General features: G+C 45.8%; 1 protein-coding gene across 1 annotated transcript in view; it reads right to left on the bottom strand.

Annotated features, from left to right (window-relative positions):
* Positions 1-331: 331 nt before the first annotated feature.
* The window catches only part of LOC126545473 (MICOS complex subunit MIC60-1-like), a 112,816-nt gene continuing 99,103 nt past the window's right edge, over positions 332-14,044 (bottom strand). The window contains exons 14-15 of the mRNA XM_050193357.3: positions 12,485-12,846; positions 332-8,374 (exon numbers count right to left, since the gene is read on the bottom strand). Coding sequence (XP_050049314.1) covers positions 8,111-8,374; positions 12,485-12,846 — 626 coding nt within the window. The 3' untranslated portion in view covers positions 332-8,110. The remainder of the gene's footprint in view (positions 8,375-12,484; positions 12,847-14,044) is intronic.

Genomic DNA, 14,044 nt, shown 5'->3' with positions numbered 1-14,044 from the left:
TGCAATCGCACTGGCTACAATTAGTAAATTTCAATATGTGCTGTAATGAAATAAATTATGGAGTTAATTAGAGAAAGTTTGCAAATTTTTTAATACAGCTTGATTGCTCATGCTATTGTTTTCCTCTTTGAATAATCCAGCTCAAAGACAAGTATGCTATCGGCCTCAGGCGATCTTTAAAAATTTTGGAAAACATAGAACCGGTCACCCCTTATAGCTGTCACTTGAGTAAAACCAGAGGAAGAGAACCCAAAAACTGAAATGTAGTTCCACCACCATGTTCAGGCTGCCTGAATCCACAGGAGGTCATGCACACAAACTCAAGAGCATCGACAAAACAAAGCTCAAGTTCATATGCTTATTATAAACATCAAAACAGACCAGTTCCAGTTTACACCTGCAGCGGTATTACTTCCATATTATATCTCTCTCGCTACATCTAGCTGGTACAATCAGTCTAAGTATAAATGTTGAGCTGCAACAAAACAAAACTCCCCAAGAACATTTTCCTGACATTTGGATGCTCAGCGCATGGGAATGTTGAAAATGACACATTGAGTTTGAACAAGCTTCTCATCGCCTTGAGTAAATCGTTAACACGGCAAACGCCTAGTGCATAAGAAAATTTCCTGAAGACCATTTCACATGAAGACAAATTTAAACATCATGGCTTAGATGAACAAGGTTCGTGTCGGCTTTTTGCGGCATTCTGGGTCGTGGGGAAATGTAAAACATGGGTGTCATTTTTTCGCTGAGATGGTACACAAAGGTGCGCAGCAAATGCGCATGATGGAGTAGTTTTAGCGATAAAACTGCCAAGCATCTTTCATCCCACGTCGTGAGCCCAAAAAGTGAACCCAGGGAACGCGTGTGCAGCATCGTTGAAATAAGAAACACCAGGCAACACAAATGCACCGCAGTGACTAATACACGCACATGTACGGCCGCTTCGACAGCTCCGAAACAATATGGCGGAGGTGTGGCATGGGCCTATAGTAGGATACAAATTAAAAAAATGGCAGTTGGCAACCAAGGCACATGGACCGTGCGGGGTTGTGTTGCTCCGCCTGCCAATCGCAGAAGCAAAAATCATCGTTATGCAACCTTTTTAAAATGGCGTCATACTTGACACCCCCGGAGCGTCTGCTGTTCTTGAGTCTTTTCAGCGGCGGAAGCGATGAGGTGTGCGATAGACATGGACAAAGTGTACGAGTCCAAGCATTTCACTCTTCAAAAGTCCGCGGTGCAGTTCATTTCACTGCTGACCCCGTTTTACTCATGAAACTTCATTGCCAACTGAAGTGAAATTTGGCAATAAATAGTTGCAGTGAACAAGCATTTTATTTCAGTTCAATAAAGAACTAGGCTTTGGGTCAGAGAGCAACCGGGTAGAGACGATATTCTAATTGACATCAAGAGAAAAAAATGGAGCTGGACAGGTCACGTAATGCACGTTAGATAACCGTTAGACCATTAGGGTTACAGAATGGGTACCAAGAGAAAGGAAACGCAGTTGAGAATGGCAGAAAACTAGGTGGAGCGATGAAATTAGGAAATTCGTGGGCGCTAGTCTGAATCGGTTGGTGAAGGACAGGGGGTAATTGGAGATCGCAGGGAGAGGCCTTCGTCCTGCAGTGGACATAAAACGGGCTGCTGTTGCTGATGAATGTTCCGCTATAACAGATAAGTGAAAACGTACAAAATTATGCGCTTATGATTATATTTTCGTAGTTACTACCTTATTTAGGTAACAGGGAAAGTTTGAAGTAGGAACTATTTACAGCCTCGCGGAGGAACAGTGGCTGGCGGTTATGAGGGCGTGGGCGGGGCTTCACTGCAGACTTGTAGCCGACTATATTAAACGGCATCACCAACCTGAAGGGCGGGAGCCGACGCCGACATAGAGGCATCCAACTCCATTCTAAAACCCTTTATTCTTAACTCTGCTCTAGGGTGCCTGAATGGTCTCTCCCTCACAGCTGTTACGTAAAGGGAGGGGACAATCACTTTGTCTGCTAACACGTCCACCATTACATATCTCATTCCCTACGGAATGCACGCATATAGCACAAGTTTGTTTTGCAACCAAAGCCATTTCGCACAAGAGAGACTGGTCACAATATGCACGTCTATGTTCATACACTGTTTGCAGGCTTAAACTACATTGATTTAGCTGTCGCACGCTGTCTTATGTCACCGCAACTTCTCCTCAGTGGACTCCTCGGTGGCCGTGCGGCCTGTCAGCCGCTTGGTATAGTATTTCTCATTGTGCGCTTGGGACCCACCTTACACGGTTAAAGCCTTTCTTTCACCACCTATAGTGCGGGCCCTCGTAGCTCTGACAAATCTCGATGGAGGGATAGTAAAGGTTTATCAGATCGCTCTATTTCTCTTTAAGCTGATGGAGAGTGTGAAACTGCATTGACATAAATGAATCTCGCATTATTTTTGTGCTACCATTGAGGAAAAAAAAAAAAAAGGAACGTCTTACAGATCTCTAGGAGGGTACAAAGAGTAATAACCGTGTTGCTACTGTCATAGACATGCATTTCCGAACTTGCCTTACATATAAAAGCGCCCAATCAATGAGCACCTTACAAATGTTCGTCTCGCACGCTGCAATGCGAGTGAAAAACTAATGAACCCCACCAGAGAACATTTGCATCATATTGCATGACTTATTGGAACCTGCGAAAAAATATTTTAAACAACCCAGAACATGACTATTCAAACATGAACGCAAGACTATCAACAGCTACATAATTGGAAAACACACCCATATACATCCAAACACAGAGTGCAAAAAACATGAAAACTAACTTCATGTCGAAAAAAAAAAAAAAATCTGTTACAAAGCCAGTCCACGGAGCACATGTTCGGAATAACATTTTTATTCATCTGAACATGTCTTATGCGTGGCAGCTTACGGTGTTTTGCGATGCAAGAGTATATATATATATATCTTCCAATTATATACCTGTTGATAAGCCACGAGCTCTCTTTTTTTCTGCGCAGTTTTCAAGTCAATATGAGCCATCAAAACCGCTATTACTACCCTTATTACTGCACCACTTTATTCTGCCAAGACGGCGAAAGGGAGAAAGCCTACTCACAATAGTCAAAATAATTTAGTTGCCGTTATCAGCTTGTCCTCGCATACGACAGGCTATACGACAGCAGACAGCCTATGCACTCCATAGCTTAAGGGTAGACATGTTTCAGAAACCCACTTTCGTTAATAAAGTGAAGTAGATGAAATTTATGCACAATATGGAGCTTATTCTCCTATTTTTTAATATTTTAGTTTCTCAGTTTCTTGTCCTTGGACCTCTCCACTGATTGTCCCTGCTATGCATGGCAACTTATTTAAAGCTGTGAGGTCCAACCGTTAGAGCAGAATGATCTCGCTGTAAATATATTTCCCTTATTTTTCGTCTTCATGATGCCCGCCTCCACAGTCCTGAATCCTGCGGTGAAACCAACCTCAATCGGTCGTGGCCAAATCAACATCATCAAAAATTGCTTTAAATTACAATAAATCCTAGACACTCGCACTATACACATCCCTGTGGTATATGGTACTTTCATGTCTGTGCACGCGCATGCACAATTCGATGAACTGAGTCTGATTAAGTACAACGATTTGTGCGCACAAGTAGCAAAACTAGCACAAAATTAAAAAAGAAAAACGAAGTTTGAAGTTTCTGATAATTGCAGATGATCAATCTGCATGAAATTTGGCAAGAGTGCAGACAAGTCTTTCCCGAAGATGTGTAAAATTTCAAAATTCTATTGCTGCATAGGCAGTACCTTCAGAACTCTTGTGAGCTTCCTCTAGCCGGGTTTTCTTTGCTACACTGCAATGATGACATTTAGCTTCGGCTGTCTGTGTTACAGAGATGCTTTTGATTTTTCTCCGGGCAATCGGAGCGATCAACTCCTGAATTGAAAGGATGCCGAACTACTGTAGAACCTCCTCAGAGCTTTTGTTGAACCAGAGTATGGCTAAAGAAGTGGCCATCTTCACAACAGTGCATGAAGATAATCTTATTTTGGAGCACAGCAACCAAACCTTGCTTTCAAGACACAGCCAAATTTTGGGGTTTGCTCTGAATACAACAGAAGATCAGCTCTTCATCTGTCAGCCCTGCAACTGAGCGCTGATGAAAATTGGAGTGGTGTCTGGTGTCAATGAATGGTGTCTGGCTGGTGCAGACTCAGTCGGGGCTAGTGCTTGCTTATTGTTACATCAGGAAAAATCACCATCTGGGCAAAACTTGTGGTTGTGAGCCTTATCAGTAGATCATGAATGGAAAAATGAAGCCCATGCAGCTGCCATGCGTCTATTAAGCCCCATCCACACTAGTGGAAAAATGCGCGCAGCACGTCGCCGGCGTCGAACGCGGGAGCAGCCGTGCGGCCACGCCAAATGGCGGTGAGCCACTGCGGCAGTCACATGAAAGCATGGAAATCTCGCCTCCTCTTTTTTACTCTGCGTGTAGGTGCCATATGTCGCGTGCTTTTTTGTTGATCCACTGACATATCAGCGCTGTGTTTACGTTCTTCATTCTTAATGCGAGTCATGTCTTATGAAGATGGCGTCGTCGTTGCCACTGGTCATAATCATGTTGATGTGCTACCTTCCGTTGCAGTGTCGTCACATTCAAAAGACAAGGAGAATAAGGTAGTGGGTGTTGCTTCTGCGTCCTTGTACTGTCTTGTCATACAGAATCGGATATGGTGCACTGTCTCCGAAAACCTTTCCATCGGGACGTCTCGGTTTAGACTCATCATTGTAAAGAACAATTGCAAACCATGACAATCAAAACAAGTGTGAACGAGACCAAACCAAGCAAACCAAAACAAGCATGAGCGAGAGCTGATGCGAGCAGACGATAGTACGAAATGAGCATTCCGGCAGACACTAGACACAAGTACGAATTGAGTGGTTATGTGGATATGCATGACACCAGTTTCCCACGCGCGCCTCATTGAAGGGGCCGCTCTCATTGGTCTCCTCCGCTTGGGGCTCGTTTGCCGCCACAGCAAGCCGTGAAGAACGGGTCCAGGACCGATCCCTCCCACGGCAACAAAAAAATGCCACAAGGCAGATTCCAAGGCACGCGTTTTGCCGGAAGCGGCACGTCGCATATTTTTCTGCTAGTGTGGCTGGGGCATTAGTCTATTTTCACAGTCTTCTAGTTGGAGGAACACCTTGATATTTTTATACACGAAAATAAAATGTTGAAGTGCAGTTTTGCGATCAAAATTTAAAATCTTATTCTTTAAAAGAAAAACGTGATTTCGTGACCCACATCTCGCCTTAAGGAACCTTACAACAATGAAAGCTTGTTAACATTGAAAACAGCAAAGTGCAGTTGCCTTGAGGTTCTGCTCACTGCACTTTGAGTAAAAATGGCGCATGAGAAAAAAAAAAAAAAAAAAAGAGTTCTTGCATTATGTTTAGTATGTTGCTCTAAACACGCATACCACACACACAAACTTGCTTTACCTCTTCATGTTCTCTGCATTAGGTCACAGCTCATGTCACTGATCTCATACCGAGATTCAGTCAAAGCAAATTCAAAAGGTGTAAGTGACATAGTCGGGCCCTACAGTGCCACACCAAACCTGACAATAAAGTGAACACAATAGACTCGATGCTGACATTTACAGGTGCTATGATTTGTCCAGTGATGTAAAATCCTAGAACTGCTACAGACTAGTCAAGTTATTAAGTCATTTTGATGCATGTGTTGTTAAAGGAGTACCAACACAAAAATTTTATGTCCCGCCTATTAGGTGGCAGTCGATTCCATAGTCACGATACGAAGCCTCAATTTCTCGAAAGTGCCATAAATAATTACAGCGACTTTTATACGGCCTGTTCAAAATGCGTGCCATGCTCAGTGCTACTTCGGATGTGAAAAAGTAGACTCTGCAGAGCCTGCCAGTCAGCCTGGTGTGGTGGTGGAAAGGCATGTGTGGTGTGGTGGTGGAAACTGCCAGATTGGCAGCTTTCAATTATGTGCTTCTTTTTGAAAGGCAGGAGGACAAGCTCTCCTCTATTGTCCCACCGTGTGCTGAATGGACTCAACTTTTGGCAGCACAGCCATAGTGTGCAAGTACTTCAGTGGTGTCTGGTACCGCAAGACCACCATAACAGGTTTTGGCAACTTGAATGATTCTTTTTCACGTCCAAAGCTGCTCTGCTGTATGCCCAGGTTTCGAACTGGTTGCATTCAAAGGTAACGTAAATAATGTGCTTTCAAGGGATTGAGGCTCTATAGCAGCAGGCTCTACAGGTATCCAACAAGGCAATAGTAACGAGACAAAAATTTAATGTCAGTGCTCCTTTATTATAAGAATTTTAAATAAAGTAGAGAGAGAGAAAAAGTTTGCTGTTGATGCTGACAAATGATGATATAGAAACAGCTTACACAAAGCCATCAGAAAAGGTGTATTGAAACCCATATCTGAAATGGCAGTGAAAGTTTCTCGCACACAGTACTCATGCATGCTGAAATTTGTGTTGCTTCTGATTTGAAGTCATGAGATTGTTTTTTCCAGACATGTTAAAAATGAGATTAGGAACCTTGCTTTTAAATTTATTAGCTAGACAAAGAGAGCCAGAAGGTATAGGACATAACTAAGTACATGAACCAAGTTATTCCTACAGAACCAGCTGCTGGTTAATTCACAGTGGCAAGAAAATTATACCAGGAAGCGCTTCACCCACAGTGCACGGGTAACACAAACGTTTCAAACATGCACCACTAAAAGCAGTCACTGCTACTTCATGTTGCTCTGCATTTGTACCTGCAGCCGCAAGTGGGAACCGAGTTTAATAGGTGCTCCACAGTAATGGCATTGCAGGTATATTCCGTTGTGCGATACCAGCTTTTAAATAGCAAAAATGCCACCCCTTGATCAAGAAAGTAGCTTTGCATACAACCACAAAATACCTGAATCAAAATGCATGAGGCCTGCTGGTAAAGTTGCCATGCTTACCCACACTTTCAAGGGCTTCCAGCTCAAGGCACTGCAAAGCACGTGGGTTATGCACTGACAGGACTACTACACAGCTGTTCCACTTCCAAATGCCAGAAAAGTGCAGCATGGCTTCTAGTACATTTTGGTGACCACCACATGATTTATAGCACACAATTCACTTTGACATATCTAAATTAAACACTTCAGCACTGCGTCAAATTAAACATTTTAGCTTTGCATCAAAAAGGACAAGTATAATAGCTTTATGTCAAGGACATAGACATGTATGCACGCACCCCCAGACAAAAATTTTTTAAAGGAATTTGTGTCCATGACAATTTATTATCAGCTCCTGTGCCATTTTTAAACTTAATTCACATGATTCTTAACTAAGCTAGCTTTTCAACAGACATGATCTCTGTACACCACCTTGAAAAGAAAAACTACATATAACAAAATGTCCCAAAATCCTGGCAGCAAAATAAGGCTACCTGGAGGCTATATTAGCAGTTCTCCCATAAAGAGGACACAGGGCCATTAGTTTCTTTTCCTCATGCAGAGCTGTAATTTTAGGCCTCAGCCCTCACTACTGACTTCTCACTATCAGCCTTAAATTCTGCCATGTCTTGCCACAGCAGTCAAGCAAGACCATAGTTCAAATGTCACACACAAGGTTTCACAAGAAACACCTTCAATTTCACAAACCCAATCGGCGCACAGTTCTGCATCATAAGCATGCTGAGCTGCACTACTCAGATTCATATTCACAAAGCAAACAAGCTTGGTGCAAAGAAATGAAACAGTGGGGACCAGTGGAGAAATTAAAAAAAAAAAAACTTTTCTGCCAATCAGAATCCCCCTTCTACAGCTCTCTTTCATGGATCATGCCACCTTCATGGCAGTGACCAGTGCATGATATACTGATGCAATAAGCAGCATTGACCAGTCATTACAACAAAAGATGGTCAAAAGGAGCACTCCAAGAGAGTAGCTTGACAACCCCAGACCACATAGCAATGGCAATATTTCTATCTGAACACTGTCCTTCAAGGGCATGGAGAATCTAGAAGGTGCCTTCGATTTACACAGCGTACCAATATCGATGAAAATGTTTGAGTTACTCAGCATCTTCGGCAATAGTGGCTGCAGCAAAGGCCATAAGGGCTGATGCTGCCTGGCGTGCTTCAAGATGCAGACGGAGCTCATGTATCCAGTCTTGGGCTACCAGCCGTGGCTGGCCACGCAGTTGACTAGCATAGCGTAGGGCTTGTTCCAGGTTCTCATGCTGGAGCCAATAACGCACACGCGAGAGCACATCAAATGTGTCCCACTTTTCAGGATTGACTCGCTGTTCATCTGTAAGCTCCTCCTCGGGCAGCTCCTGCAGGTAGCCAATGACAGGCCTTTCACATCAGAGGGGGTACAAAATGTTATAAAGGCACGCCAGAGGGGCAGTCTGAAGTTATGTACAGTCGAACCCAAATATATCAAACCCATTTACATCGAATTATTCTATATATTGAACAATTTCTGGACACGGTATAGTTACAATGAGTATATATAGCAAAAATTACGCTTACATCTAAACAAAAATAGCAGCGACTCCCGATCTATCGAACGTCAAACGGCGGAAAAGTGCCCCCAGAAGTTGGCTTTCCCTCGTCATGGCGGGGAAACCTGGCGGCGCGGCTTCATCCAACCGCTCTCCCTACCGTGACCGCGCTGCCTTGGACGAGCCGTCGACACCCCCTGCAAAAAGTTATCCTGGCTCGCCCGCAGTGCTTGCTCAGACAGCCAATCAGAGGCTCTTGTGCGCTCGTCGTGCAAGATGGCAAAAGTGCGAGTTGTCTCGCTGCTTTTCTGGTTCATTGTGTGTGAGCCTCATGGGCCTTCTCCTGCGGTGCTGTCGTGATGAAGCGGCTGAATTCGCCTTTTGTCATGAAGCTCAAAATCATAAATCGGGTTGAATGCGGTGAGAAGTCGGATGTTCCCGCAGGGTACAAGATTCCGAGGAGCACTCTCAGCATGATCTTGAAGAATAAGGGGGAGATTAGGGCTGAAGCGGCCAAACTCGCCACCCGGTGCCCTTGGCGTCTGACGCGTACACACGGCCGTGTACGAGTGGTTCATACGAAATTGCTTCAGCCGTGCCGGCATCCACGTGCTCGGTGTTGACTGTAAATTATGATGAATGCGACGAAGCCGTTGCCAGTGTTGTCGAAGTTTGGAGCGACCTGTCAGAATTTCCGGAAGCTGTTGATGAATCAACGGTGGATGAGTTTGTGAGCGTAAATGATGGTGTCGCGACCACAGGAGAGCCAGAAAACGAAGACTACATTGCTGACATCGTACCGAGCACAAGTGAAAGTGGGCACAATGAGGAAAGCAACGACGGTCCTGTGCCCAAATCCTCCGAAGTGATTGATGCGCTCGCACTAGTCCGATGCTTCTGCACGAATGCGGAAGGTTGCGGCCTCAGATGCTCCGACTCCTTAGACAATGTGGAGAAGTGCGTGCGTTTCAGGCAGTGAAATTGCCCAAGCAGAAGAAAATGCAGGACTATTTCGTGCGAAACTAAGCTAGTTTCATCAATAAAGTGATTTTATAAATGGTATGTGCTTTTATGACATCTAATTATTTAGCAGGCTTATATCGAATTATGCTCTATATCGAACTGATAGGTGTTTTTTTGCGAGTTCGATATAGCCGGGTTCGACTGTACTATACGTGTCAAATGAAACAGGAACAGCAGACTGTGTGGTCAAAGGATAACTGCAGGTATCTTGCGCGCCGTCTAGTCATGACCATTTACATGCGTACATGTCTGGTTTGACCGCAATGAGCAATTTTCATTTCTGTTCTGGTTCTCTTGTTTGAAAGCAAGAAATGATGCTGGTACAGGGCAAACTGTTCCCTGCGCACCACTGTTCAGGTTTCATCTTACACCGATAGCACATATGGTTTTGCTGAACTGTGCGATGATGCTTCCCCTATACTGCAATATTTTCGTTTATGTTCTGGTTCTCTTTTTACTTCAAAGCTAGAACAGTGGAGAAAGTATAAAAAGAACTTTTCTGCCAATCAGAGCCCAACCAACAACAGCTCATCATTCGAAAATGAGAAAAGAAAAATCAAGGAAAACAGAAGCTAAAATACCATATTTACCCGAATTTAGGCTGGCCCCGATTCTAAGCCAACCCCTGAATGTCCGAAGCAGAAAACTTACCTCGAATGTAGGCCAAACAAAACGTGAGGACAGCGTTCACAGAATGAAAACAGCCTTTATTGAATATGAACATGCTGAGCTGACTCTACGTCATCATCGCTGCTAGCCTCATCACTATCTTCCTTACTGCTGTCATCTCGCTGTGGCACATGCAAAGAGTCTCCCGTTGCCCCCTTCAACGATGGACATTTTTCTCATTGATGCTGAGTCCCGCCCAGCTTGAACATTTGATGATGCCTGTGCAGCTAGCACAACTTTTTGTTTGAAGTTGGCACTATAGTGGCATCGGCTGTTTAGTGCCATTATAATAATGCCACGCCGCATGCCGATACGACACGCGTCAAAACTGTAACATTGCTCGTGTACAGCCTCCCACATATTTAGCTACATCACGCGAGCGCCCATCATGCGTAATTTCAGGGCCTTAAAACGGCGATAACCAGAGACCGGCAGAAGTAGCGCACTAAGCACTTTTCTGTGCAAGGGTCATTTAATACGATGTTCCCTTCAGGATGATGCACAAGAATATTATAGTGTTCTTGCACGATATAGCTAAAAATGCGGAGGCTGTACTTCAGTTGGCTACTGGCGCGGCTAGTAGCAGCTGCAATATTGACTTTTCTAGATGGCTCTAGCTATGCACCATATTTATCATTTTCAATTAAAAACTGATGCGTTTTTTAAAATCCTCAAATCTAAGCCAATCCTAGAGTTTGGTACAGTCGAACCTCGATATATCGAACAGCGCGGTGATCGCAAAATAGTTCGATATAGCCAGAATTCGATATATAAAATCACGTAGAAAACGCGTCAAAAACTAGCACAAATCAATCAATGAACCAATCGTGGCGCAATAGATACTCACATGAAGCTTCAAACAAAGTATTTATTTTGTTTGCTGAAAGTACTGAAGCAGCGTAGCCTACTTCATATTGGCAACCGCGTGCTTGACCACGGCGTCCTCAACATTGTCCAAACGGTTACGCTTGAGTCGCCCATCGCCGCAAGCCGCACCGCACGCTTGCGGTCGCGCGAAAAATTGCACGTATCCAGCACTTGTGCACAAATTACCGTTTACACTGTGTGCACAGTGTATACCTTACACATCGTAAACCGAAATTTGTGCACAAGTGTTTGATACGTGCAATATTTCGCGCGACCGCACGCGTGCGGTGCGGCTTGCGGCGATGGGCGGCTCGAGCAAACTCCGCCACTGTTCCGGTGCTGTCGTCACCGCCAACGAAGTCCTCAATGCACATGCTGTGTGGCTCAGCACCGACAAAGCGCTCCAACTGGCTCCACGGCCGCCTCGATCACGCGCGCACGGCGGGGGCAAGCCCCGCCGTGCGCGCGTAATCGAGGCGGCTTGCCCCGCCGTGCGCGCTTGATCGAGGCGGCCGTGCTGGCTCCAAGCCGCCGCGTGTGTACGCCGCCACGTTCAAATGGCGCCCTCGGCGCAACCGATGTGGGCAGCTGTCGTACGCAGCCGTCCGGAATAGGGTGCCTCGATGTCCTCCTCGCCCGCCGCTCCGGGCGAGGAGGACATCGAGGCACCCTAGTCCGGAAAGTCCGGAACGCCCATCGCGCCGCCGCTATCTTCGAGAGTGTTGCGGGAAAGCTCGCCTCCTGTCAACAGAGCGCACTTGGTCTGGGGCGGCGGAGTTCGATATATCCATTTTACATCCGGCCCCGTTCGAAATAAAAAATTAAAAATGCATGCGATTTTCCACGTGATAAAGAAAGTGTTCGATATACGCAATAATTCGATATATCCGTGTTCGATATATCGAGGTTTGACTGTATATGATTGTTTGGAAAAAAAAAATTATCGGCTAGATTCGAATAAATACGGTATGCAGTATAGGGGGAGCATCATCGCACAGCGCTGTCAAGCCGTATGTGCCCATCTGACAATAATGACTGGAAGGCATGCACTAAACCTCCAGTTCTGCTTCAGTCATGCGCTCTGCATTTCATTTGATGCCGACACTACAAGTACATTATATGCAAATCAGTGCACTGATGTCTGTGTGAAATATACGAGTGACAGTGACGGTCACTTGTTGGAATTCTAGAACTGTTATGTACAGTGCGCACATGCACCACTCCAAGTTTCTTTGTTGGGGAGAGTTCCTGATTAAAAAAAGCAGGTATCATTTCCATGCATAGGATCTGCTACAAATGCATGAATGTTGAAACATCACTTAGCAATTCACAGCCACTAAAGCATACACAAGTTACATAGAGAAGACTGCAGTTGCTGACCTTGGGGTAGATGACACACAGCGACTGCAAGTAGGAGGCCAAGTATCGAAGTAGCGATGAGGGTCTCTGGTCATCAACAAGGGCAACACGACGGCAAGCACGCTCCACATGTGCAAAGCGCTCTTTCAAGGCTATTTCTGGGTAGACCCCACGTGTCAGGGCTTCCTCAGGGATGGAGGCCAACACAAGGGGCACATAAGGGCTCATTGGTGCCGCCCGCTCCACAAGCTGCACGTCTGCGGTCAGCGACTGCGGCCCACTGGTGCCACTGGCTGGCCCGTGGACTAAAGTGTGCCTCAGGCCCTGGCAGGCAAGCCAGAGACCCTTGGCCTGTTGTGACAGCCGATCCAATTCATCTCGTGCTGAGAAAAAACAAGGCACACACGCCCACTTAGTTTCTTGTGCCAGAAGGCGATATCACAATGATGCAGACTAGTGTGAGCGTACAAAATGTGCATAATAAGTGCTTAGCATATACTGCACATACCGCATAGTACGGAATATAGGTCGAGGTTTTTTCAAAAAAATATTACTAAAAGGTCACCCCTTGACTTATATACCGGCCCTTGGCACAACCTGAATAGTCGTCTGGCAACATGTAGGAGCGCAGACCTTCAGGCATCCGCATCGTTATCGCCTCCTTGGTGACTAACGCGGACAAGGCAGTTGGACTGACACCATCTTCCCTTTTTGTGCAGCAATCGTTCCTGGCGTTGCTAATTTCCCGACAACCCGCAAAATGAATACGAGTACTCGATGTCAGTTCACCGCGGCGTTTAAAAAGAGTCAATGAATATACTGAAATGCATGGGAACATGTCCGTCCAGTGGCAACTTGGCGTCTCGGAAAAAAGTGTCCGGTACTGGCGAACGCAGAAAGTCAAGCTGTCTGCCTGCAACGCGCGGAAGACGTCCTTCCGCGGGCGCCGCGCGGTGCACCCGGAGCTCGAAGACAAGGTGGCGGTTTTCGTCCGCGAGCATCGTGCCAGATCTTTGCCAGTGACAGCAGAACTCATCCGCATCAAAGCTATCGAGATCGCCCGAGAATCTGGACTGCCCAAGGAACAATTCAAGGGCTCCATTTACTGGGTTCGTCGCTTCATGCAACGCCAGGGATTCGCACTTCGACGGCGCACATCAATCTGCCAGAAGCTGTCAGAGGCATACGAGGACAAGCTGGTCGAATTCCAGCGCTGTGTTATCCGTTTCCGGCAGCAGCATGGCTACATGTTGGGACAGATCGGCAACACTGATGAAACACCGGTGTGGTTCGACATGCCGTCGCCAACCAGAGTGTGCAAATGTGGCGCAAAAGAAGTCAAGCTTCTTTCTACGGGAAACAAGCACTTATGCTTCACGGTGATGCTCGCGTGTACCGCAGATGGCAGAAAGCTGCCCCCATACATAATCTTCAAGAGGAAGACGCTGCCGAAAGAGGCTTTCCCGCGGGATGTTGTCGTTCACGTGAATGAAAAGGGCTGTGTGGACGAGGCCCTCATGCTCAATTGGATCAAGACCGTCTGGAACCGGCGACCCGGCACACTCCTGCGGTGTCCGAGCA

This window comes from Dermacentor andersoni, chromosome 1 (assembly GCF_023375885.2).
Source record: "Dermacentor andersoni chromosome 1, qqDerAnde1_hic_scaffold, whole genome shotgun sequence".
NCBI classification, from domain to species: domain Eukaryota; kingdom Metazoa; phylum Arthropoda; class Arachnida; order Ixodida; family Ixodidae; genus Dermacentor; species Dermacentor andersoni.
The sequence above is the reverse complement of the archived record's forward strand: the minus strand, read 5'-3'. Positions and strand labels throughout refer to the sequence as shown.